General features: G+C 38.8%; 2 protein-coding genes across 4 annotated transcripts in view; one reads left to right on the forward strand and one right to left on the reverse strand.

Annotated features, from left to right (window-relative positions):
- The first annotated feature begins 1,179 nt into the window (after positions 1-1,179).
- On the forward strand, positions 1,180-25,684 carry elp1 (elongator acetyltransferase complex subunit 1). Its single transcript, XM_038291150.1, is given in 37 exon segments — positions 1,180-1,275; positions 3,046-3,211; positions 3,300-3,452; positions 3,557-3,638; positions 4,158-4,238; positions 4,359-4,444; positions 4,545-4,735; positions 4,820-4,943; positions 5,055-5,148; positions 7,144-7,374; positions 7,451-7,621; positions 8,359-8,443; positions 8,534-8,689; positions 8,767-8,873; positions 9,025-9,128; positions 10,878-10,931; positions 11,020-11,125; positions 11,228-11,343; positions 11,450-11,523; positions 13,829-13,907; positions 14,330-14,409; positions 14,506-14,643; positions 14,860-14,945; positions 15,066-15,214; positions 17,141-17,264; positions 17,396-17,493; positions 17,601-17,802; positions 19,759-19,781; positions 19,783-19,821; positions 20,008-20,070; positions 20,157-20,217; positions 20,313-20,426; positions 20,521-20,620; positions 20,699-20,826; positions 21,964-22,115; positions 24,478-24,559; positions 25,531-25,684. Coding segments are annotated over 36 exon segments (3,948 nt in total). The 5' UTR covers positions 1,180-1,275; positions 3,046-3,061; the 3' UTR covers positions 25,596-25,684.
- The window catches only part of LOC119787345 (probable carboxypeptidase X1), a 32,769-nt gene continuing 30,528 nt past the window's right edge, over positions 25,612-27,852 (reverse strand). For 2 of the 3 annotated variants that reach the window (XM_038291151.1, XM_038291153.1), the window contains one exon: positions 25,612-26,172. In XM_038291151.1, coding sequence (XP_038147079.1) covers positions 25,880-26,172 — 293 coding nt within the window. In that variant the 3' untranslated portion in view covers positions 25,612-25,879. The remainder of the gene's footprint in view (positions 26,173-27,852) is intronic. The other variant, XM_038291152.1, reaches the window with a different exon arrangement.

The raw sequence follows: 27,852 nt of genomic DNA on the forward strand, positions 1-27,852 counted from the left end.
TAAACATGTTATTCACATGTAATTGTTGGTAGGGACAAGTAGGTTGGTCCAAAATTTTGGTAGGGACATGTCCCTATGGTCCCTATGCAAACCTACGCTAATGGTTTAGTCTTTAAAACAGACATGGCTACGGCTTGATGCTAACATGTTTGTTAGCTGTCAAAATTCAGAGAAAAAAGTCAGAATTCTGAGATTAAAGTTAGAATTCTGACTTTTTTCTCATATTATACTGAAATATATAATATTTAAAAGGCAGTTAACTTTTTCAGTGGCCCTAATGCTCTTCCACAGAATCAAAATAAAATTATTTAAAATATAGATTTTTTTATCCCTTCTTTGTCTTTTTGTATATTTCTTAAGTATATCTTAAATATTTATGTGGGTGATTTTTTTAACTACAGGAACTATTGGCTTTGCAAAGTTGAAGAGAAAAAATATAATAAAATATAAACTCTCACAATGTAATAGGTTAGCATAAGTAGTCTAGTTATGCTAGACTAGATTTTTTTTTAAGACAATTTGGTGTTTTTTTTTAACAGATTGCCCAACTCGGCTAGCACAAATGTAATTTCCATCACATGTTGATTTCCAGTTAGGTTTGTACATAGATTTTCTGATTCTTCTTTTTTTTTTTTTTTGCACTGATGCACTTATATATATGAAACTTTTTCATCTGTAACATATTAATTCATATTATTCTCATAGCATTGGTTCATAAAAATGAAAAAGAATATAAAACATGGGTTGATTTAGGGGATCATGGCTCATTATATGGAAAAAAAGAAAAATAGACCAGTACCTATTGCTAAGTATATAAAAGATTTTTTTTATATACAGTATTTTTTTTCTTTTATGAAACTTTATTTTCTGCATGTCTCCTTTATCGGATATATTTAAATAAAAGTCAAATTAAACCCGCAGTACTATAAATGAAACAATAGCCTTTTCCCCCCCTAAAACATGCATTTAATTTGCTGCTGTTTACGCTAAGATTATTTCACTATCCTTTTATTTTTACAGCAAGGGATTGTTTTAAGTGATGCTTGAGTGAGTTTTGGTTAAAAATATTGTTGCAAAACATTTATTTTTAATTTCAAAAGAAAAAAAAACTATGATGTAGTGTTACTCCAAGTCAATAGGGGGCAACAGCAGCAATAGCGTCATCAAAACGAACCGGAAGTAAAGGGGAGAGAGTTGGACAGAACCACATGTTTGTTGTTGTGGTGCAAATGCTGGATTAACTGCAAAGCTTTCCTCCTCAACATACATTTTATGGTGAGATAAAACATTTTTGGGGTTTTTACTGTGCTAAAACTCTTAAGTTTAGCCTAGCTGGGTTATATTTAACTGCTAAACGTTAAGCTAACTCCCAGAACAAGTGTCGTTTTTAGCCCTGGTAGATCTTGCCACTTTGATTGCCTTGTGAATATTTTTATTTCTTTCCACTTTAGTAACATGTACGAAACCTGTCGACATCGCTCAGAGACTCAGCAGCTAAAACGGTTTAGCTTTAAGTTGCAAAGTAAATATGCTGCAAAACAAAAAGAAATTGCTGTAATGTATTTTATGAAACTTGAAACGTTTTCCTTGTTACTCCATAACCTGCCGTTAAAAACAGGATTTCAGCTTCCGGTTTATATTCTGACAGATGGGAAAACATGATTAAATTTTCTTTGTTTTTGAAGTTGATCAGTTTTTGGGGGGTTTCTGTTTCTCCAGCTGCTTCTTGAAACATGATTAAAGATTCACAGTGGAGCTCGAATCTAGGAAATATTTTGATCTTTCAGGTTTTCTACGAAAAATACTCCTTAAACTCACTCAAATGGAAACTGAACTCAATTTTGGGCTGTTAATGATGTTTCTTCTTTTATCAATCCTCCATTCTTGGAAGCTTGAAGCTTTACTGAATGGGGATCATCATCAGAGATCACAGCTTTGCTCCAGTCTATGTGCTTTAATCTTGCCCTTTTTGCTTGATTGTAAAGATTTTGATGTTTTATTTTATTCTGGGGTGAAAACACCTCCTCAGCTGCTCTTCCTCTCACAAGGGATTAGTCCAAACTCCTTTGTCTTACTTAGCTTCTCACATCTACAAACCTCCTCAAGGACACAGCTGTTAATTGGAGAAAATAAAGTTCAGAGGCCAACATCACAGGAGGAGAGGCTGTTTTGGTCCCTGAATGTCATAAAGTCAATGGAAAACATGGCCGCCTCACTAAAACATGAGGAACAAACTTTTCTGTTTATGCTGTTGGTTTTTAACTAAATGATAAATGAACTATTTCTAACACAGCAAGGTAATCATTTGATTATTTAGACTATTGAATTGATCTCAGAGCTCTTTTTTATTTTCAAAGATAAAACGTAATGAGAGTGGATTAAATTGTTGAAGACTGGAATGTGGGCTTTTCTAGCTACGCTTCTTTCTATCTGTGCAGTTCTGACAAAAAGGTTGTTGGTTTATATTGCAAGAAAGTAAAGACAAACTTGGTTATGAAAATCTTGCTCATGTGTAGCTGACAAAATTACAAACTAGTGAGCTACAACAATAAAAACAAACTGATAGGCTGCAATAATGACAAAATAAAAAGAAAATTAAGACTAAAACATTAAAAAAAATAACTATGATAAAATATATATAAATATATGTATAAAAATCTAATAGCATGCTGTAAAAAACAAAACAAAAAAAACAATAGCTGACAGTAGTAAAAAAAAAAGGTTGAAAAGAAACTAGTTGGCTATAATTATGAAAATACAACACAATAAAAAACTAATAGGCTACAAAAATGCAAATAATTAAACTAAAAGTGTACAAAAAAGACCAATAAGCTACAACAATAAACAATATAAATTCGATATGTTAATAAAAAACTAGGTTAAAAAAACAACTAAAAGGATATAAAGGAAACAAAAACCCAACAAAGCCTAGTGGGTTACAATGGACTAAATTAACGCAATTATTAATATTAATTCTTTAGTGTTGCAGAATGCAGTGTTTAACATGTCGCTCTGACCTGGTTTCAGATTCTCTTTGGCCTTCAGGACTTCTAGAGGTGAAATGAGGAATCTGAAGCTGCTGAAGAGCCTTCAGAGCTCAGAGCTGCAGGGTGTCGGCTCCCCGCAGTGTTTCTCTGTGAGGTCCGACACCGGCTCACTGCTCATCGCCTCTCAGTTCTCAGTCGTAGAATATAACCCTCAATCTGGCGAGGTACAGTACTCCTCATCTCTTTGTATCAAAAATGCCCGGGTCTCTTTGATCAGACTGAATGGTTTCTTTGTTTTTGTTCTTCCTTTAGGTTGTCAGCGAAGCTTCGTTAACGGCAGACGGTTACCTTCCAGAAGACGGCAGCGGGTTGGTGGTGGGACTGCAGGACCTCGCTGAGCTTCAGTCTGCATGTTTGGCCACAGCAGGCGGTGATGTGGTTCTCTTCAACCTCAACACCAGCCAGGTGGGTAAAAAACTGTCCAACTTTTTTCAACTTCATGTGTTTTAGGATTATAGCTAAAAAGGAATTCTGATTAAAAAAATTTCTTTTTTTTTTGTTTTTTACAGTTGGAGTGTGTTGGCAGTGTGGACAGTGGTCTGACATCTATGAGCTGGAGTCCTGATGAAGAGCTCGTCATCCTGACCACTGGTCAGTAAAATGTCAAACAGGAGTCTTTGCAAACAAGAAACGTTTCTTCTGGGGTTATGAGAAAAAATCAATTGCCTCAAATATCAAAATATTTCATTAGACAATATAAGTATTGCTTTAGAGTACGGCAGAATGGATCATAAATGTAGAAATATTTACAGGCAAATTTCTGCTTCTTTGTCTGCTTTTATATTACTCTTAAACCTCCAGCCACTAGTTGGCAGCACACGCCATTCAGCAGAGCATTAACAAGATATTGTGAGGTTTCCAAGAGCGATGTTATTCTAAGAATCTATCGTCTTTGTTAAAGTATGGGGTTAAAATGGTATCGTGATGTGTATCGTATCACCCAATTCGCCCCTTAGTTTCTTCTCAGTTTGGAAAAGAAAAAATAGATCTAAGAATTTGGAAGTCTGCTAAAGTATGAGAGCAATGTTTGGATTTTTATAATTGATTTCTTACACCCCAGATAAAAACTCCAGAAATCCTCACTGGTTCCATGATTATCTTTGTTTACAGGACAGGAAACTGTTATTATGATGACCAAAGAGTTTGAGCCTGTTACTGAGGTTGGGATCCACCAGGAGGATTTTGGGGAAGGTACCCTCACTTCAGATCAGAACTTCTCTTAGAAAGCAGTTTGTTTAATATTGAAATATATGTTTGCTTTGAAATCTTCTAGTGAAAAACTGCTATTTTCTAAACGCTCTGTTTTTGTAGGGAAATTCATCACAGTGGGTTGGGGGAAGAAGGAGACCCAGTTTCACGGCTCAGAGGGGAAACAGGCAGCGCAGAGGAAGATCCAGGTTAGTGATGGTTGGTCTCAGACTTCAGGCCTGCTTCATAAACGGGATTTAATGAAACAAATGTAAACCATTTCTGTCTGGTTTGAATGTTTATCCACAGGATGTTCAGCCAGCCGTCGCCTGGGACGACCGCAAACCCAGAGTAACGTGGCGGGGAGACGGTCAGCTGTTTGCCGTCAGCGCCATCTGTCCCCAGACTGGAGCGAGGAAGGTCCGAGTCTGGAACAGAGAGGGCGTTCTGCAGGCCACCAGTGAGCCCATCAACGGCCTGGAGCAGGCACTCTGCTGGAAGTAAGAGCCTGGATAAAAAAAAAAGCTGCTTCTACATTTCATTCCCATCCGTACCGGAAGCGTAACGCCTTGTTTTCGTGTCAGACCTTCCGGTAGCCTGATTGCCAGCTCTCAGCGCCATCCTAACAAACACAGCGTGGTGTTCATGGAGAAGAACGGCCTGCTGCACGGAGACTTCACTCTGCCGTTCACTAAAGACCAGGTTAAGGCATGTTGAAGCTCCAGTTATTTACTCCCTTTAAAGCAAAATAGTTCAGCATTTTTATTAACATGTTGTGGTCTTAGATCATCACTGTGGTGCGTTTGTGTGTGTTTTTAGGTAAAGGAGCTCCTGTGGAACATCGACTCCTCTGTTTTGGCTGTTTGGTTGGAGGACTTGGCTGCTGGAGGGGATGGAAAGCTCAGGAGTTACAGTAAGCTCAGATTGCACACCTTAAAAACCAGACGTTAGAAAGAGGACATTTTCATAGAATAGAAAGGATACATCGTTGAGTTTTAGAGGAGCTGAGCACAAGTTTCTGGGTTTTATTGGAGAAGTTTGTCCAATAAGGTGACAAGTGGAAATGACACCAGTGTTGTTCATGTACATCCATTAGAAAAGAGAAAAAATGCACAGGTCTTTTTTTGTCACCTGAGGGAAGAAATTATAAATATTGAAATACTTTTGAACAGAGCATCTTAGATTTTTAACAAAGAGATGATTGAGATCACATCGTATTGACCTGCAGATCAGACTCCAGGTTAACAATTTATGTCACACTAGACATACATTTTGTTTTATTTTTCTTCAGTGGAGTCTGTGATGTGGTTTTAGGTGAACTTGGCTGTTCTTTTTGTGATCTACCTTGATAAACCTTTGCCCCATTTTTCTCACAGCAGTTAGGATCTACAGAGCAGCTTTGGATAGAATTTTGTTCCATTATTATTAAAAGTAAAGAAACCATTTTCTAAATGGCAATTGGAAAAAAAAATGCAATCCTGAATTGAAACTGTAAAAAACTTTCTAATAAAAGAAAGTCACTGACAGTACCTTTGCTGTTTCTTTAGATATTTTTTTTTCAAATATATTTTTGTTTTTTATTTATTTTTTTTCAGATTTAGATTTTTTTTCACATTTTATTTTACCTAACATTCTGACTCATTTGAAAATAAAACTTGAAAATATGAAATCTGTGAAAAAGAAAAAAGAAAATAATACATAAAATATATTAAATTTTTTTTTGTTGAAAAAATCAGAACAAATCAGAACAAAAAGCAAAGTTACTCCAAAATCCCGTTTTTGATTGAAATTCAATCCGTAAGCAGGTGAGCCAGAACACGCCGTGTATCCCGCCGCCACTCGCCCTCAGAGGCGACTGTGGTAAATAAAGTCACACTCATTTGATATGTACAGCAATTGTAAGGCAAGTATGGGGGGAAAAAATGACCTTTTTAAATTTAAAGCTTCACTATCGACTGAGGGGAATTAACAGATTGAGTTTAACTGATGTCATCCTGGCCTGGATTCAACAATCAAATATGGAATATTTAATATTAGTTGATATGTTTCATTCTTAATTACTTAAATGGACTAAATATCTGATGTAGATTTTTGTTAGATGTGGAACACGTAAGCCACGGCACTAATTTGCCATATGATTTTATAGATTGGATTTTTATGTTGAATGGTTATTAAAAGATAATAAAGCAAATTAGATCTGTTAGAATTTGATATTTAAGCTCATTAACAGGCTTAAACTGGCTAAAGGATAGCAGCAATGTGAAAAAATAATGCTATTTCAGCAATTTAACAAAATGAAATAGAATTTGTGATCAATTCAATAAAAAAAAATCCAAAAAAGGGAAGATGTGTAAAAAAATAACAGTAGAGAGCGAACAAGTAAAGAGCAATATACTGGCAAACTAAGGCAGCCAATAGGAAGTCAGTGTTGTTGCTAGGAGCTGCATTATATCGTTGTTGCTTCTAACCGACGTGGATGAAGTCTTTGTTCAAAGCAACTTTTAGCCTTTGTTTTTAGAAAGAGATTCTAGTGTCGGGTCACCGTCATTAAACCAACAGATCTGCCCACCACTGCCTCACTTCTCTCTGTGTGAGCAACCATTGCATGCTGAACATCCGCCCACATTACGTCCCCTCAGCCAATCAGAGTTAGGTATGCCTCTACCTCAGCTCCCTTCCGCCATTGTTTCTTTTTTTTTCAATCTTCTGACTGATACCTTAGAGATTGGCGTCTTGCAAACCTCTATAACCTCCTTGCAAATTGCTTCAGATAAACCAGTTGTGTTAGATTAGTTGGAATTGGGGAAAAGAAAACTGCTAAAGATCGAATCAGCTGATTATTATCCTCAGTTTATTGATATTTTTTCCCCTTTGTCTCTGTGTTTACATTCTTTTTTTCTCGCTGCAGTCCAGCTGTGGACGGTGAAAAACTACCACTGGTACCTGAAACAGAGTCTCGACTTTGACAGAGACCCTCTGAAAGCTCCGGTTTGCATCTGCTGGGACCCTGAACATCCCCTACGGCTGCATGTCGTGACCCACAATTGGACGAGCTTCACTTACGACTGGGGGTGGACGACAGAGCGAAGCCCTGGACTGGACGTCACGGACGACGCCGGCGTGGCTGTGATTGATGGAGGTGAACACAAAGAAGAGACTTTATTCCATAACTTCACTGTTTGACATAAATGTATTAATTTATTTACTTTGGTCAGATAAACTCCTGGTGACAACCTTCAGGCAGTCTGTGGTTCCTCCTCCCATGTGTTCCTTCGAGCTACGGTTGAAGTCGCCAGTCAACCAGGTGACCTTCCTTTGTGAGGCGACAAGGACCAATAAGATAGCAGCTTTCACCTCCGATGGACAGATCTCCATATTTGGAAAAGGTAAGAGCGACAAACTCCTGATTGCTTTTTAATTATTGCTCTCCAGTGGATGAAGTTTAGAAGGGATGATGGCGTAAAATGCACCATCCCAGCCTGTCTGCAGCTCTATAGAACTACCATCCAGGATTGACCAGCCTGAGACTGAGTTACATAAGAAACATGGATATTAAAATAAATGACAGGTACATAATAAAACATGCATAGTAAAACAATTACAGATCATTGAGGCTGCCTCAAATTCTTTAACTAAAAGCATTAAAGATAAAAACTCAGTAAATCAAGTCATTAAAAGGATAAATAAATAAATAACAGTCCTACTTAAATTCCTCAGGCCAATATCTCTGAATAAGGAAACAGTTTTCTGTTTAATAAAAAGTGAGAAACGGATCCAGTTAGAACAAGAAAATTCTTATTTTTTTACTTTTTGTATCTGTTTATAAAATGGAGGCCTCTGTCTTGTCTGTACTGAACTATAACATGCTTTGTTCACTTATTAAGAATAGAACTTTATTGATCTCACTCTGGAGAAATTTAACTCTGCATTTAACCCATCCCCTTGGGAAGCAGTGGGCTGCCATTGTGTGGCGCCCGGGGAGCAGTGTGGGGTTAAGAGTTCTGCTCAGGGATCGAACCGCGTATTTGCAACCTTCTTAGAGCACAAGGGCACTGGTCTAACCACTAGACCAACACTTCCCCATTCCTTAATTTATTCTGTTTATTTACATGTTTTCATTCAGATGCAGTTTCAAAAGAAGGTTTGGACAGAACTCCAGACGGCTTCAGAGTTTTGTCCGCTCCTGTTATCCTCCAGAAAACCTTCAGGTGGCTAAAGAACCTTTGCTATCCATGATCTGCCCTGTTTTCTAAAGAGAAAATAAGTGACTTTTCCTTGTAACTTTACGTGTCGAGCAGAGTGACGGCCCCTCAGGACGACCCTCTTGCCGTGCGGCAGCTGCTGTGGCTGCAGGATGAGCTGTTCTTCGCTGTAACCTCCGGGGTTCTGCCCAACACGTCCAGCCTGATGATGCTTCATCCTGTTCCGGATGCTGCGGACTCGCTGGCTGTGAGGTCTGCACAGCCTGCTTTCTGCTTTACCTACAAAGCTGTTAGAAAACCCATTTATAATGTTTTTTTTTCTGGCTCAGGTCTCAGATTGAGGTTGAAGGTGTTGTGATCAGTGTGGTCTACTCCTCCCAGACCAGAACAATGGCTCTGCAGCTGGAGGACGGACAAATAAAGAAGCTCCTCTGGGGTGAGGAAACATAACCTGCTGCTTCTAATGTTGATGGTTCTTTCCCAGTGATAATTTAAGGTGTCTGTATTTATTCCTGCTCTGTTACTGTGGATATTTATGATGCACCTGGTTTTATATCAACGGCCATCTTTTGTTTCATGATGTGCAGATTGTCCTGAGCTGTCGGTGGAAGACTGGTTGGACTCCAGCGGCTGCATCATCAACTTTCCTGTTCCCTGCATCCAGACGGCTCTCTGCTGCATCGGTGGAACGGTAGGAAGATAACGTTGGAAAACACAGGAAAACTGCGTTTGGGATTCTTTCTTTTTAAGAATTCAGTTGGTTAGATGATAAATATCACAGATCACTTCAGTAACACTGAAGCTCCTTAATAATACCTGGGAAATATTCAGTTTAACTGTATCCAATAACAAAGATGCTGCTATTTCCATACTTTTTTGGAGGGAGGGGTTATCCTATCTTAGATAACTCGCATCTTTCTGTCCGTCTGTCACTTCTTTCCTCCATCACTCAGCAGTTTTGTCCATCATGTGGCAGAGGTGTCAAAAGTGCTGACATTCTTGATGATATTTCTCTCCGGGATGGTGTCACAGCCAAAATAGGAACAGTGAGGTGAAGCTACTATGAGAAAAAGCAGAAAGAAAATAACATTAGAGATTGAACCAACAGATTCTGCCGAGTGGGAGAATAGAGATAGAATGAAGCAGAGTGACGAAAAAGCGGTCCCTATGTCCTCCAGCAGTCTAAGCCTATAACAGCATAACTATAGAGATAACTCAGGATAACCTGAGCCACTCTAACTATAAGCTTTATCAAAAAGGAAAGTTTTAAGCCTAGCCTTAAAAGTAGACAGGGTGTCTGCCTCACGGACTAAAACTGGTAGTTGGTTCCACAGGAGAGGAGCCTGATAGCTAAAAGATCTGCCTCCCATTCTACTTTAGAAATTCTAGGAACCACTAGTAAACCTGCAGATTGAGAGCGAAGTGCTCTGTTAGGAACATAAGGAACAATCAGATCTTTGATATCAGATGGAGCTTGGCTATTTAAGGCTTTATATGTGAGAAGGAGGATTTTAAATTCTATTCTTGATTTAACAGGAAGCCAATGAAGAGAAGCCAGGATAGGAGAGATATGATCTCTCTTTTTAATCTTCATCAGAACTCTGGCTGCAGCATTTTGGATCAGCTGAAGGCTTTTAACTACAGCTTGTGGACTTCCTGATAGTAAAGAATTACAATAGTCCAACCTTGAAGTAACAAATGCATGGACTAGTTTCTCAGCATCACCCCTGGACAGGAGATTTCTAATTTTTGCAATGTTCCTCAGATGAAAGAAGGAAATTCTAGAAACCTCTTTGATATGGCATTTAAATGACAGGTCCTGATCAAAAATAACACCAAGATTTTTGACTTTATTATCTGAAATCAGTTTAATCCCATCCAAATGAAGTGACTGACTAATCAGCTTGTTTTTCAGAGACTCTGGTCCAAAGACTATAACTTCTGTTTTGTCTGCATTCAGAAGCAGAAAGTTAAGAGTCATCCAGGTTTTTATGTCTTCAAGACATGCCTGTAATCTATGTAATGGGTTAGCTTCATCTGGATTTATAGACAGATATAACTGAGTATCATCAGCATAACAGTGAAAATTCTAAAAGAGAAACGAGTCTGTTTGGAGAAAATAAGGAGTAGAAAATACAGATATTTGTGTTCAAATATAGTGAGTAAAAGTCTTCTGGAAAAATAAATAGTCAAAGTACAGATACAGAAAAAACTTCACTTCAGTAAAGGATTTAAGTATTAATAGTTATTTACTGGACACCTCTGTGAGATGGTACAGACTGGATGACCTGATGGCCTCCATCCTTAACATTTCTGCCATGAGTTCACCACAAAGCTTTTATTTATACTTCAAACATTGGCTGAGAACAACAGGAAGTCTAATCCCGGAGGTTTTGCTCTGAAAGCTGTGATGGTCTCAGTGTTTCACCTTTGTTTGCAGGAACACCTGCTGGGCCTCACAGAGAGATCCCACCTGTACGCTGGAGACACAGAGGTGCAAAGCCTTTGCCATTTATTTGCCTTTAGACGCCTATAGTTGTTGTTTTTGCATTGGTGTTTTTTAAATCATCTTCTCTCCTCAGCTTGCATCCAATGTTAGCTCCTTTGCTGTTTGCGATGACTTCCTGCTCATCACCACCCACTCTCACATCTGCCGCTGCCTCCAGCTGAGCACACTCACACTCAGAGGTGAGGCAAACGGACGCTGGGAGGCACCAGAAGGTGTTTCCACCCTGCATTTGGTGGTCGTTTGACCTCACGAGATTGGAAGTAAAAACTGTCTCACTGCAGGTCTGCAGGTGGCTCTGTCCTCTGATGGCGGTCAGAACGATGAGACGCTCCGTCGAGTGGAGAGGGGATCCAGGATCGTCACCGTGGTTCCTCAGGACACCAGAGTGATTCTACAGGTCCCCCCACTGTGACTGTTTTCATGTGAAAACAAAAATCTAAACCTTTGATCTATAAAGGTTACATTCAGTCTGATTGGTTGATTTATGGTGATTATGTGTTTAGATGCCTCGGGGAAATCTGGAGACGGTGCACCACAGAGCGCTGGTTCTGGCTCAATTAAGGAAGTGGTTGGACGGGTGAGTTTGATATCCTTCCTGTTAGGTTTGATGCTCATCGCTTTAGCTTAGTAAATGAACCCAACAACACTTCTATCACGGTTTCCAGTTCAGGAACCATTTCAAGGAAGAGGACCAGGTTTATTGGGCTGTCAGAGTTTATAGTGTTTGATCAGGAGTGTGTGATGTAAAGACAAACAAATAAAATACAAAGTTTTCACATTTTCTTAATTTTTTTGTACATAAGCAGCTGAAAAATGTTTATTTTGATTTTAGCCCCTCTGAGCTTCTGTTTTATTCGCACATCTTCAGACTTATGTCTTGTTAATTCTAATTTACAAAATAGGTAAAGATTAGATTAGATGGAGAGTCCAGTCTGCCCACATTTTCCCACTATCGCTGTGTCTGAACATCCGCCCTAACCTCTATATCCGTCAATCACTATATTGAGCAGGGATACTATGGTGGACTTTATAGTGAACTCAGTTAACTGACCATTCAGACAGATGATCACAAATTTTCTCTGGTAAAGAAATTACTGTAAACTCTTCTTTGACATGCAGAGGCTAAAAGATGTTGGAAACAAAAGAAATGTTTTCACTTGAGCCTGTTGTGTGATGTTGTAGCTTGTTGGCTAGCTACAACATCACACAACAGGTGTGTGTGTGGGGGGGGGTCAGTTAGTTATACGTCAGCCTGAACACCTAAATTCGGCCAATTATATAGCTATTTTTTTCGTTTATAGCATCTTGATTCATCTGTAGCAGGATGGATGTCTGTGTCTTCAGCAGGCGTAGAGCTAACAGAACTGGCAGCGTTGCGAGGCAAGGGCTCAAACATGTACGGCTGTAAGCCTTCTACACCAAACCAAGCTTCTGCCGCCCTGGCGTTCTCTCCCACAGCATCTTCATCCCCACTTTCCTCCTCTAAATAAAAAATGTATGACGGAGGAGACTCATCCACGACCTCCGACACAAAACTCTCCTCCTCTTGCATGTTTCCTCTGTCCATAGCGTTCCTTGACAGTGTAGTTTCTAAGTTATCAATTTAGAGCTACTTGGTTCCAATGGAATTTTCCATTGGGAACTTACTAGCACTAAGTTGCCAACTGGTTAGCAAGACACTTCCGTCAAACCGACAACAATCAAACTTGCTTGCTTCCGCCACAACAATTTGGCCCTCTTGATAAACGACCAATCACATTCACTTTATTCACTCGTGTCAAATCGGGCACCACTCAGGAGACTTCGGAAATGTAACGGTTGCGACAGCCGTTTCCCTACGACTTTAATGCTAACAGTTGGCAGTCGGAAGAAACATAACAAGCGCTGCATGTTCCAAGCCTGTCACATCATCGTTGACCCCTCACACCCCCACCATGGTCTGTTCTGCCTGCTGCCCTCTGGGAAGAGGCTTCACAGCATTCCATGCAGAACCAGCAGGTTCTGCAACAGCTTTTCCCCCGCTGCGATAAGAATGTTGAATCTCATATTTGCTCTACACGGTGAATCTTCGAAATAGAGTTCAGTCAGTGTTTCTACTGCACTTTGCACCATACATATTTATTTTTTGCACTGCTCTGCCCCCCCACTGTTTAAATTTTGATCACTGCTGCACTTTATAGATTGAAATGTTAATTTTTAACTGCTAGGCTGCTGCTGTTGAAAAGCTGTATGTATTGATATTTAAAAAACAAAACCTGAATGTGTAAAACTGTTCAAGTTACCGCAAAACTTTTCTTTATACAAACCAATTTGGGGAAAATTTAATTCAGCTGCAGGAACTGCTTGGAATACCCAGTGCCTGCCTACAAATTAATACGTAAAGTAGTATAACTACCTGGAAAGCTTTCCTCTGCATATCAAATTAAAATGACACTGCTGTCAGGCCGTCACAGAGACACTGTAAATTTTGTAAACCTTATTTTTTTATGAACTTCATTCATTTTGTTTTAAAATGTTAGACTAATGAGAGTAAAACATTGAAACAGAAATACCTTAAATTACCTAGAAACATTTTCAGACCAGTTAATATGTACAATCCAGCTTTATAACTCACGTTTATGGTTCTGCTTGTTTTCTGTAGTGTTTGATTTATGAGTTTAATACTTTCATACAGTTAATTCTGTATGGATTAGTCTGTACCCTGTTCATTGCAGCAAGTATTAATTTATCAGCAAAAAGTACTTTAAACTCAGTTGATCAAAACATAAAGGTTTGAGTTTTTATGTAAAAAATATTCCCTTTACATCCAAAGCAGGGCGTTAAATTTGTGTAGTTTATTAATGTGGTTGTTTTACATCCTCTGTATGTTTTTGTTCTTACAGCTTGAGATTCAGAGAGGCCTTTGAGTGTATGAGGAAATTACGGATCAACCTGAACCTGATTTATGATCACAACCCAAAGGTATGTGTGGATTTTTGAGAATAATAAACTGAACCTGACTGCATGTTTTTATATTTAGGATTTAATTTGAATGCATATTAGTGACTTAAATCTGTCTCTGTGATCAAATAACATTAGATAATGTTTTTATAAAGTATAAATTGGGTATTGTTTTTATTTTTAGTGAGGTGTTTTGAGAAGAAATTAGTAAAATCAGCAGCATATGAAATAATCTTTATTAGATTTAAAACTCAAACTTTTATGTTGTGAGAGTTTCATTTAATTTTCACTACAAATAAATGTTCAAAAAACATCCTTAACAATCTCAAAGCAGTTAGAAAGTAAAGGAAATGAATATCAATTTAAAGCTTCTGGTAGCTTTTTGTCTAAGGAGCAAACTGAATATTTTTTTGTGAATAATTAATAAAAATTATTTCCTCCAGGTTTTCCTGGAAAACATCCAGACCTTCATCACACAGCTTAACTCCATTAATCACATCAACCTCTTCCTCACTGAGTTAAAGTAAGACCTTGTCAGGTTTAAACAGAGTGGCTTCACCCTTGGAAGAAAGCAGCCACTGTGTTATAACAGAGGGTTTTGCTTTGCCTTTGTGCGCAGAGAGGAGGATACGACCTGCACCATGTATCCGCGCCCTGAGGGCAGCCCATCGCAGACTCAGCCAGCCTCCGGCCAGAAGAAGGTTGATGTTGTTTGTGATGCTTTACGGACGGCAATGGAATCTATGGATCCAAACAAGTCAGTGTTGTGTTGCTAATCAGGACAGATAATGGAAAAAAAAAAAAGTTTATTAATTGGTATTCATTTAAATTCTAAACACATTTTTCTGATATTTTTTTACCGTAAATTGCTAAAATGTTCATACTGGCTTCAAAATCACTAAAGGTATTTTTAAAGAGATTAAGGGAAATCTGCAGGTTTTCTGACCTCTTTTATTTTTCTTTCTTTTTGAAGGTTCTGTCTGTCCATACTGACGGCTCACGTGAAGAAGACGGTTCCAGAGCTCGAGATCGCTCTGCAGAAAGTGCATGAGCTGCGGGGTACGCCATGTTTACCGCTGCAGGAGATAAACCATGTGCATGTTTGCATTATCAAGAAAGTAAACCAAACCCCTTATGTTGTTATTTTACCATTAAAGCCGTGTGTGTATTTGCATATAGAAAACCCTCCTGAAACTGCGGGAGCTGTAAGCGCCGAAGAGGCTCTGAAATACCTCCTCTTCCTCGTCAATGTCAACGATCTATACGAACACTCACTTGGGACCTACGATTTCGACCTTGTTCTCATGGTAGCTGAAAAATCCCAGAAGGTACGAGACGTTACAGCAGATATGAGCTCTTTGATAATTAGAGATCCATCCCCATATTAATCACAACTGTTTTTCTCACTTCATTCATAATAAAAAAAACTAAGTGCTCAGTCCTTTACTATGAGTCACTCTTTTTAAGCAGAAGCTTTCCTATTAAATGATGGCCCCTAGCTTATTATACTTTATTTCTTTGTGTTGCACTTTACTTTCACTCAGTTTGTTGATAAACATAAGCTTTTTGAGTGTTTTCTATACAAGACTACATGTCTGAAAAGAGTCTATGCTTCTTTTTAGACTCTCAAGGGACTAAATAACCTCTTATCACGATAAACGGGTGGTTTATATAGCTTTATTTAACAGGAACATATGGTTTTTGGTAAAGGCATTGTTATTGTGGAGGATTTTTTAAAAGACCCACCCTCTTCACTTAAAAAAATAAAAATATGTGTGCAAGTGCATGCACGAGCCCATTTCTCCTCGTGCACACCCTGTTTAAAATGTGCTGTTCTCATAGCTCATACAAGCTTACTGCATCCACATACAGCGGGGACTATATAGTGGAATTAATAGTGAACTCAGTTCACTGAGCGTTCGGACGGATGATCACTGCTTTTTGCTCCCTGTTGGTCACGTAACTCCTCCTCCACTGCATGGTGCCTGCCCCATCTTTGTTATAAGTTGTCGCTGTCAGGTGGTGACAGCCTCTGGTGACTTTTCTTCTCGTACACTTCGTAAACACTTTTTCTCTTACGACCCTCGGCCATTTTCAAAGAACCGCGGTGGGAAAGGTGAGCTTTAATGACTGTCTGAAACCGTAGCTCACCACAGATATACGCCTTAAAGGAATAGTACACCCAAAACATGATTAGCCTTCATTTTCTACTCACCCCCATGCTGAACAACACTCTGGAGTACTTTTTTGATATCTCAAATGCATCTGGAGATCTGGGAGGCTTCTTGCTGTCTGCTGACATTCAAATAATGGAGGTCTATGGCGCCCGAGGCAGAAAGGTCCATAAAAGTCCACAAAAAACGTGTCAATATTCCTCCATACTGCTCGTCCAATGTATTCCAAGTGTCCTGAGTGGGTAGCATCCAGAATTTACTCGAAACAAAGTCATTTAGAATGTTTTTAGAGCATAAACAGTAGTGTATAGGATTTCCTGAAAGCTCGCGCCCGCACGTTCACGACTCTACGGAAACCGCGGCAGACAAAACCAGATGAAAGTGCGCATTCAGCTCGGCAAAGAACTCATGCTCTTCCTCAACACTGAAGTCCTCAGACATTTTTCTTTCGTTGTTTCTTTCTTTGCACAGGTAAACAGCACATTTCTTCTTCTACGCTTGCATTATTGGCAGAGCAGACGCTGAATGCGCACTTTCATCTGGTTTGGTCTGCCGGCTTCCGTAGCGTCGTGAACGCGCAGGCGCGCGCTTTCAGACATGATATATACATTTAATTTCTCTTTATTTAAAGTCAGCTAAAAATCTGTTTCATGCTCTTACTATTAGTTTTAAATGAGTAATTAGAGATTAACGGATGCAGGATTTTTATAAATGCCAATATAGATTTTGTTAATTAAACCGATTCTAGATTTAAACTGCCAATATTTTTAGGAAGATTCCTAGAGCTAATTGCTTTTCTCTTCTCCAAGTGCATGACAAACATTGCACAGTGATGATAAATGTTACACAAGTCTCTATTGAAACAACAAAATATGTATTAATAAGCAAAACATTAATAATAAATAGACTGCTAAATGCATTAATAAATGAGGGAATGCATGCGAGCATCCGCTGACTCTGATACAAGAAAAGATTGACATCGGCCAAAAATGTTAGCTGATATTTTGGTCTACCTATAATAGTGATACTATGACAAATCAGTTTGCTTTCCCTCTAGTCTGATCTTCTCCATCCATTTAGGATCCGAAGGAATATCTTCCTTTCCTGAACATGCTGAAGACTCTGGAGCCAAACTACCAACGCTACACCATCGACAAACACCTCAAACGCTACAGAAAGGCCTTGGTGCATCTCAGCAAGTCTGGTCAGTTAAGCTGAATGAAAACGGTCTGTTTCAGTTTGGAAACATACCCATATGAGTGATATGTAACTAAACCCAATGCTTGGAAGTTGCTCTTCAATCTGTGGTCTGAATACAGTTTTTTTTTTTCTTAGGAGAGGAACATTTCATTGAAGTTCTGCAGCTAGTTAAGGAGCAGAAACTCTTCAGTGAAGCGTTGAGGCTCTATGCAGCAGATAGTTCTCAGTATAAGGTGAGCTGCTCTGGTTTTAGAATTCAGTTTCCATCACAACATCAATCATCATGTCTGTGAAAAGAGAGTCAATCCGTCCTGAATGAACTTTGAGTTTTTTCCTTTAGCATCTGAGCTGCGCATATGCTGAGCACCTGGTGGAGCAGCAGCAGGCCGAGCAGGCCGGCTTGTTGCTGTGGCGATGTGGCGAGCCAGCCAGGGCGCTGCAGGCTTTCACCAGCTGCTCCAGTTGGAGGAACGCCATTTGTGTGGCCCAACAGATACCGCTACCGCCGGACCAGCTAGCCCTACTGGCCAGAGACTTGGCAGGTAACCATGACAACAGATAGAGAACCAGTCAGAAGCAGGTGCTTGTTTATCCTAAGAACTAGTGCTGTATCATCTTGAGCTTTAAATGTGTCTTTTAAGCTAAACTTTAGAACTGCATTCAGATTTGAGTTAGATTTGAGTTTATTTTGGAACAGAAATGATATAATTTATATAAAATTGGTTGTTTTCCTGTACAGCTGCATGCTAATAGGACAATGCAGCATTTTAATATGATCAGAGTGTTGGGATACCGATTTCATTTCCCATTAAACCAACATTTTTATAAGTTTTATTCCTATTTTTCAGTCTTCACTGAGGACTCTATGATCTCGATCTTTAAGACTTACATCAGGTGTTAGATTTAGAGAACAATGAAAGTCTGTCCCGAGCTTTTAAATCATGGATCCTAAAATATTTTAACCAACCACATTCTGCATCCTGGAAGTACTTAGTAATTGTTATATTGCAGTCATTGATATTGTTATGCAGATTGCCATTTGACACACTGTGTATCTCTAGTGTGACTCAGACCTTCCAAAGGATGATTTTTTTCGTTTGACATCTGTTCCAAAAGCAGCTGTTAGGTGTGTTTATATTTAGCCGTTTCTTTTGTTAAAAACTTGGTTTCCTTGTTGGGTCTTAAGTTTCTATAATTTTACCCAAACTGACTTCCAGAGTGAAAAAAAATTTGGTTTTTAATGGTCAACAGCTGAGGAACCAGCAGAGTTCAATAAGCTCACTGGAAGAGGAAACCAGTGTCACTGCACATTATAAAGCATGTAAAACAAATAATAAATCTAGAATAACTCCACAATTATGGGCAGTCGTGGGTGAGCGGGGCAGTCGTGGGTGAGCGGTTAGGGTGTCAGACTTGGATCCCAAAGGTTACCGGTTCGACTCCCGACCCGCCAGGTTGGTGGGGGGAGTAATTAACCAGCGCTCTCCCCCATCCTCCTCCATGACTGAGGTACCCTGAGCATGGTACCGTCCCGCCACACTGCTCCCTTGGGGCGCCATTGAGGGCTGCCCCCTTGCACGGGTGAGGCATAAATGCAATTTCACAGTGTGCAGTGTTCACTTGGGTGTGCTGTGTCACAATGACAATGGGAGTTGGAGGAGTTTCCCAAAGGGCTTTCACACTTTCACTTTCACATCTACATGCAACCTTTTAATACCAGTGTAAAGAGACACTCACAGCTATTACTGTATCTAATTTATTTGCATTTATTTAAAGAAGAAAAGCAAACTGTTCTTTTTTTTTAGCCTTGCCTTAGTATTTAAATTAACATCGTAAGAGTTATTTTGAAAATCTCTGATCCTATTTAGCAATATCTTAAGTATAATTGCAACAAATTAGGAACAAAGCTGTTGAGGAACATCTGATCCACAGTTCTTTTAGTGGACAACTAATTTATGCACAACGCTAAAATTGTGACAAATGTCGTCTAAAAGTGCATCTGGTTAAAAAAAACAGCTAATTTCCACTGTAGGACCTATAAGATGACATTTACTCTGTATATCATCAACTGTGTTCAAAACACTAATGTTTTAAAAGTGACTATTACTGTATAACCGCCATTATGCATGAAAATTGCAACATATAATGTCAGAAAAAGATGTACAACAGGTTAATGGAAAGGCACGACTAGTCGTGTCAACATATGTGTCCTGTAACATTTATAAGAGTCTGCCATGTTTGATAAAGCCTTAAATTGCTTCTTCTATGTTTGAAGTTCTGTATACCATAATATTAAACGTATTCAAAACAATTATTTTAAATGGTTAAAGTCAAGGTGGACTGAGATGACGCTGAACAAGAGAAAAATGTCTGAAAATGAAATTTTTCCATCCAGATTTTTGTGCTCAAAAAGCCTTGAAAATGTGTTGTCTGAACTCACCCTGTGGCGGTTCTGGTTAATGAAATTCTGATGTTTTTCTTTCTTCCTTCCCTCACAGAGAAGCTGACCGAGCAGAGGCGGGTACTCAGAGGCAGCTCTGCTTTTGGACCAGTACGCCAAAGTAAGATTTCATTTTACAGAAAAAGACCAAATGTCTCCTTTTGTGTCACGCAGTTAAGTTTAGATATTTAGCATCATATTTGAAAAAGGTCGAAGTTTAAATCCGATTACCATGACATCCAGGAACAGGTTCCCTCCAGTTTGAAGCTACTATACTTATAGACATCTATATTTTCATTTCAAACAGGACTGCGAAGAAGCCATCTTGGCTCTAATCACTGGTGCAGTCTGGGAGGAGGCACTCAGACTGGTCTGTAAACCTTTTTTCTTTACAGTAAACATGTCTTCATGTCTTTGTGTTGTATGTTACTAAATTATGTTTATTTTATGCTGAAGATTTACATGCACAACAGACAGGATATCACTGAAACCAACCTGAAACCTGCTCTGTTGGAAGGTGAGATGAAGACCAAAAAAGTCCTCTAGTTATTTAAAAATGTTCAGAGATAAGCTGTTTTTGGAGCTAAGTTTAATGTTTTTATTTTTCTATAGCTGTGAACACCCAAAAAGGGTTCCTGGAGACTCAGGTCGCAACATTCATCCGACACCGGAGCCGTTTGGCGGTGGTTCGAGAGCAGAAAGAAAAGGTCAGACTGGATATGCTTGGTAAGGATTCTATGTGATTTATCCATCCGGTCAATTCCTCGTCTCATATCATCAGTGTGTGTTTTACTATTAAACCTGTTCTGATCCGTGTCAGATGAAGAAGGTCCAGATTGTGGGGATGCTGAGCTTTACTCTGAAGCTAGCAGTGTGATGAGCGGTTCTAAATACTCACAGAGTAACTCACGGATATCCTCGTAAGAGAAGCAAACATCAAACAACACAGGAGAGGGTTTTCTTGTTCTGGCTTTGGTTTCATGGATTTCCTCTTGCAGACGATCATCAAAAAACCGACGGAAAGCAGAGAGAAAAAAGCTGAGTCTGAAAGAAGGAAGTCCGATGGAGGACAGAGCCTTGATGCACGCCATGAGTGAAATCATCACTGCTGTGGACAAGATGAGAGGTTACAAACTCTGCAGTGATTCTTTTTTATTACCTGCTGTCTTGCTTTAATTGCTTTTATTTAGCCTGCAGAGTTTATGAGTTTTCTTAGGAATTTCTAAGTAATGTAAAAACTGGGTTTTCTTATGCTGGCTGAAAAACATCCGCATTGATCAGGCTCTACTGGCTGAAACCAGCTTCCGGTTTTCTTTAAAGTCCGACCTGCACATTCTGATTCCTGGTCTGTGGAGAAAAAAAAACATGTTGAAATTTCATAAACATTCTCAAAAAAAAAAAAAAAAAAAACGGTGCTGCTGCAGTTTTTGTTTCATTGGAAACAAAAGTTCTGTATCCAACATTAAAATAAATGACACATCAATGGATTTGTTCCAAACAGTTTTCTGACAAAACCCAAAACAAAATACATCAAAATTAAATTAAAATGTTTTGGGCTCAGATAGACTGGTAAAAAAGAGTGAATATTCTGTTTTTATGCATTTAATGAATAGCAAAAATAAATGTTTTTACTTTAGTAGTTGAGCTGCTGGCCAAACTTGATTCAGTGATCTATGTTTATCTGTTTACCGTTTTATGTTTGCCCTAGAAGATGGATGAAAACGTATATATTCTCAGTCATTCCAAAAAAGTTGAAAAATTATCCAGGGGACTTTGTTTCCAAGTTTGAAGGCATTTCGCTTCCTATCCAGGAAGCTTTTTTCAATTCAAAATGTCAGAAATGGCGTCGAGTTTAAAGATTTATAGAGTGGACCAAAGCAAATCCTTGTTTTGGCTTAGAAAACATGCAAATTGAACCTGACGAATGGCTCCGCCCCTTAGGAATGGGGTTGCTTCTTTGTTAGCCTGTAATACCCAAAACATTTTTATGTCTCTGAAACGGGGGGTTATAACAGGGAATTGTTGGCCTGGCTGAAAAGGTGAGAAGCTTTGAATTGAAAAAGCTTCCAGGATGGGAAGAAAATGTCTTCCAACTTGGAATAAAGGTCCAGTGGATTGCTTTTAAACTTTTTTGGAAGAGTCTTTTCACGCTTCTATTAAAGATGTTTTGCTTCCCTTCCGTGTTTTAAGATTTAATCATTTTATTCTGACACTGGTATTATTCCGTTAATAAAACCCAGATGTGTCCCTCCTCACTCCACAGAGGAGATCCACGGCCTCCTTAAGGCCTTGGTTCTGTTCCAGTTTGATAAACAGGCTGAGAAGCTGCAGCTGGCCTATGAAGATGCCCTGCAGATGATGGAGGGAGCCGTTCCTGAGGTGTGGCCTGAAGGCCTGATGAGCACCAGCGCTCCGGTAAATCTTTGTTTCATAAATTGCTTCTAGAAGCTGTCCAAGCTTTCAATAAAGCAAACCAGCTGCTTTTTTGGCAATAAGTAAATGTTTAGTTGTTTTCTGGAAAATGAGAATTTTCTAAAACCTTCAGATTATTACGTCTTAAACTGCCCCTCACCTAGCAACGCAGGCAAAGAAAAACTAACATAAAAAAACCCAAATACATTTCCTGCATCATACATTTACATTATATTATTGGACCAAATCACAAACAAAAATCAACAATGGCTTTAATACATGCAGAACAAATGTGTGTGTTATTCACTTAATGGTGCAGTAGGAGATCTTGGAAAAATGGTTCCAGCAAGCTATATTTTTGAACATACACAACCTTTGGACCACTCCACGAAACCGCGCCTTCAAAACACATGAACGTGCACGCTGTCTGCGGCGCGTGTAGAGCAGCTGAAGCAGCATGTCGAACGGAGCTGGCAGGGAAACAGGCAGCACCGATGATGCACAGTGCTATGATCACTCCTCTGAAACGGCTTATTAACGCCTAAATTAACTTAAAATGTTGAAACCTGCCGGCAAAACATGTTCGCTTTTATTATCCTGGTGCCTGCAGTTTTGATTACTTACATGAAAACTGCCTTCCAGCCGCCGTGGCAAACCGCGAGGAGGCGACCGGGCCATAGGCTGCTGTTGAATGGGATTCCTAGTGACAGCGCACCGCCAGTGTACGCTGGTCTGAGCGACTCCGACAGAAATAATATTAGAAGGCAGGATGGTAATCTGGATGAACTGACTGCACTGATGATGTTTTCAGGTGAACTTTCTCACTTCAAAATAGATTCAAAATAATTTTTACCCACTGATCACAGCAAATATAGCTGCCATTGTTACAGGCAAAGAAAGGATAGGGTAGCTCCGCACAGCGCGCATCAGACCCACTCTTTCACCGTGCAGCTAGAGCAGCAAAGATGCTTCAGCTGCGCGTCAGAACTAAACCAGTAAAAGCATCAAAATGAAGCAGCACCTGTGTTTTGCTGCTTTAGGTGTGAATAGGGTGACCAGCCGTCCTCTTTTACCCGTACATGTCCTACTTTTAATACCTAAAAAAAATGTCTGGGGGGAATTTCAAAATCATGCGGGATTTTGGTCGACTACAGTGCAGCAGAACGGAGCCGTGAGCTCTGAGGGCTGGGGACAGAGTGACCGAACCCAAACCGGTGACGGTAGCCTTGACACCGGCGTTCCCTCTGCTTCTTTTCTGAGACCCAAATCTGGTTACCATAGGTGTGAACGTAGCATAACTGTGGCTAGCTTCCAGCCATGGCGTCCTGCACAAACACTGGGGGGTCGATTCGTTCATGTGTCATGGCACAGGGGGGAGGGACATGATTGACGTGTCAGGAACCAATCGAGTACAAGGGACGTCTTTTGTGATTGGTTGGGTTTAATCATAGATTTCTCACTGTAGCAGGGACCATTTATCTTAGTTTCACGTCCAGACCTTCTGTTTCACTGCTTGCTAAGCGGCTGTGGGGAGATCATTAAGCCACATGGTAAAAAAATGCGTCAAAAAAGATCTCCCACTGCCCCTTTAAGGCTGGTTCATACAGCCAGACTTCTTTACTTTATTTAACACTTAGATGGGGGATGAAACGGTTTTGGCCGTACAGCGTGTTCTCTCAGACCACACGGCAGATTTTGAGGCACGTAGAGCAAAGTTTTTAGACACCAGATGCAGTCCAGAGAACGGCTTTGCTTGATTCGCTGAGATGACCAGGGAAAAAAGAAGTTAGGTATTTGGAGGTGTTTTTATAATAAAAAAAGGTGTTTTACAATAAAATTATCTTGTTGCATTGGCAAAGTGTCTCACTTACCTCCTCAGTTCAAGAAAAAAAAATGCACTTATTTTAAGAAAAAATGACTTATTGAGATTTTAATTTTTTTGTAGTGTAGGTGGTTCTGCAGGATCCTGCAGTTTCTGGGTCAAAAATGTACTGTTGAACCATTGTGCATCTGTCTGCAGCCAGTTGTCTATAAAGTGCAAGTGTAAACATTAAGTGGGTGGCTCGGTAACAGCTTATATGCCTTTAAGTAATAGAGCCATAAAACAGCTTTATGCTTGAACTGTGCTGATGAGATGAAATGATTCTTAATCTGAGAAACTAATCTAACATGTTTTGTTTAGAATAGAGTTATGCTAAATGTTTAAAAAGTAGTATAACTGGTCTTCTTTAAAGCTTAAACCTCTGGGAATAAATCCTCACAGCATTTCATACTGTCGAAGATGTATAGATGAGAGGAATTGTTTAAATTACATATGTATACATCTTCAATGTTATTGTTTTGTTTGTTTTTTTCCACCCTGAAGGTAACGGGTCCAAACTCCACAGCAAACAGCATCATGGCTTCTTTTCAGCAGCAGCAGCAAAAACCTGCAGCTTTACAGCAAGGTTGGTAAAGCTTCCAGTGTGAAATAAGTGCTTTTATTTCCATCTTTAACTCCTTTGATTAAAATCAAACTTCAGACTAAATGTTTTAATCTTTTCCCCATACTTGTCAAAAGACATGGTTTCTATGTATGATGTTTGGCATTTGACATCAGCACTAGTTGATATTTAAATGTTTACCTTTACCTACCTGACTTTATATGCTAATTTCTTTTAACCAACAGGAAAACAAACATACAAAAAAAAATGTTAAACTTTTTTCATTTCTAGATATTTTTCTATCTGGATTATAAGCTGCATCCAGAAGAATGAATCTGGTTTGATTTAGAAGCCAAAACAAATATTGTAGATTTGGAAAAAAGTTTGATAATAATGATCATGGATTAAATGCAGACCCTTTAAATCGGGTTAAAATTTCAGTTCCCTAGACACAGGATCTTGCAACTTTTAAATGTTTTCTTTGGTCCAACACACCTGAATGACGTTATTAGATTAATAAGAAGACTCTAGAGAAAGTGACTGGATACTGAGGAGGTAATTCAGCCCTTTGATTCAGTTGTTGAACAAAGGATGAATCTAAAAGATGCAGAATTCAGACCTTTAGTCTGAATTGCCCTTGCTTAAAATCATCTAAAGGGTCTGCATGATGATTCAGTCAAGACTTTTTGAAAGGTATAGATGCAGAATTTAAAACATTTTGAAAAAGATCTTTACCTCTGAATAGGAATATATATCAAAATAAACACAGATAATTAATATTAATATTTACATGTTTGTAAAGTTGCAAAGAAAAGAACTTCCAGAGGAATCTTTCGACAGATTGAAAGGCTAGAAATGTGAGATTTGGCCTTTTTGGAAGTCTTTTTTGATCTGTTTTATTTGAACAAACATTCAGAAGCTCTTCTTTAGAAAAGAGTCAGTTTGGTGTGGCCTTTTTTCCTTTACTAATTTTTATTTTTCTCTTTTTTTTCCAGATCCTGAGATCCCAACAGCGCCGAAGATGAGAAATGTCAAGTGGAAGCTCACTATTCTAAAATAAACAAAAAACTAAGTAGTATTGTTGGAATTGTTTTTTTTTTAATCTGTAATGTAAAATTTCAGTTGTATAATAAAGTTTCATTTAATATCTTCTGATACTGAATATTTTCCTTTTATATATAAATAAAACAAATATTAGTGATTGATCTCCATTCCTAGAGTCATATGTTGCTGCTCCCCAGCAGAGGTACTCGCCTGCTCTGCCCTGATAAATACACTTTCAAATAAGAAAAAAAGCTAAATCCAGAATGTTTTGGTGTGTCTGAACCAAGTCCTGCTTCGTTCTCACACCCGTCTTGCCGCTGCACGGCGTTGGTTGATGGCCTTGGTGGTGACCCGCAGTTTACGTATGCGTAGCTGCCGCAGTCTCTGCTGCGCATCTTTGGGACGTTTCCCCTCCTTTCCCAAAATGTCCTTCACTTTCCGTCTGGGAATCTTTGTGAGGTAGAAGTCGCAGATTGTGGGAAAGTGGTCGTACATGACGTCACATGTGCGGGAGGAGGGGAGGTAACCCTCTGCGCTGACCGTCACTCGGTACTCGCCTGGATTCAGCAGGCGCCAATAGTCACCATCACCCACTGCAGCAGGGAAGACCAGACATAAATAGAAAGATTTAACGACAGATTAAAGTTAACGGACGTTAAACATAAGCTGTTCTGAGAAAATAGTTTAAAGCTGATTTTTTTTTTGGTGGGTATAATATAGTCAAACAATTTAGAAAATCCATCATCTTTAGAGAAGAAAAGAATATTTGAAGGTGTTCAAAGTGTTTGAGGAACATTTTATATTTAACTACTTAACTAATTCATACAATGTAACTAATCCGTTTTCTCTTAAACCTTTTTAGTAAACCAGGTGTGTTCTATTTGCCTGAACACATTCACAGTCAGAGCAAACGGAGGAGGTGTCAGACCATCACAAACCTGAATGTGCAGTTTGCTAAAATATGAAGAATTAAATTTTGTCAGATAAGATTAGGACTGACTTTTTAACAGCAAGTACTTGAGTTAGATATGGCTTTAAAAAGATAAAGAGCAGCTGGATGGATCGTGCTGCTGGATTTTTCTCTCCTCCAAAGTCTATAGGAACCTTGTTGAGTTACAAGGAATTACAAACTACAATATCCAGAAATCTCTTGTTAAACTCTGAATGATTTTAAACCAAGTGGTCTCCTTTAATCATCTCTGCTGAAATAATGTAATGAAGTTGAATGATTGTGTCTTATGTTATTTTATGATCAACATTTCTGACATAAATGTTTCCTCTTTTCCTATTAAATAATCTCTGTCCCTAGGATTACTAATGTACATATGCACATTGAAGTGAAACTTTCATTTTTATTTAAAAGCACTACCTCATGGGCAGTAAAAACAAATATTTTTTTACTCACGTCTATTTTCTAAAGCAATTCGTTTTGAGGAAATGTTGGAATATCAGGTGTTTACATGGATGACAGAGAGCAGCTTAGGTAAGGTGGGTCCGTCTCTAGGCAACCGGGAAAGCAGCTGATGCAAAGCTGAGGAGGTCCTGCATAGAATGCAGCAGAAGAAATGAGTTGGCTTTTTATTCATTTATTTATTTTGTTAGATTTAGTGTTGATGTGAATTTTACAGACAGGTGTCGGACATTTATGGAAATTCGGGACAAAATGCATCCTGTATTATTTCAATATGGGACACAAGGTTTAACGGCAGAATAAAGGACAAATCATGTTTTAAAGGGGGAATGAAGGCCCTAATATGGTTGTCGAGAGCGAGTGTTTGTACTGGTCACGGGGCTGCAACTAACAATTGTTTTGCAAATTGATTAATCTAATAATTATTTTTTCCATTGATTTTCCATTGACATAATCGGATAGCCAAAGGTTCCTTAAAGAAGATATTTTACGAAATTAAACCAGCTAAAACTAAAACAATTCCACCGGTGGAGTATGTTTATACACACACACACACACATATATATATATATATATATATCACACACATATAATATATATATATATATATATATATATATTATTTTTAAATGTCACAAAAAATACATATGAGTTTGCTGCTTGTATTGTAGTTTTCATACAGCAGTTGTTTGGAAGAGAGGGACAATATTACAAACCTTAGTTGGTTGTTCCATGTGGTTGATCCTACTGAATCTCATGAAGTAAGTTGTGTGTATATGACAGTTTATAATTTATTGATTGTTTACTGTATGACTTTATATTGCAGCAATGTCTTACAATAAATTGTCCACCGCCAGTAAAG

The sequence above is a fragment of the Cyprinodon tularosa genome, unplaced genomic scaffold (genome assembly GCF_016077235.1).
Source record: "Cyprinodon tularosa strain WSP-4 unplaced genomic scaffold, ASM1607723v1 ctg295, whole genome shotgun sequence".
In the NCBI taxonomy this organism is placed as follows: domain Eukaryota; kingdom Metazoa; phylum Chordata; class Actinopteri; order Cyprinodontiformes; family Cyprinodontidae; genus Cyprinodon; species Cyprinodon tularosa.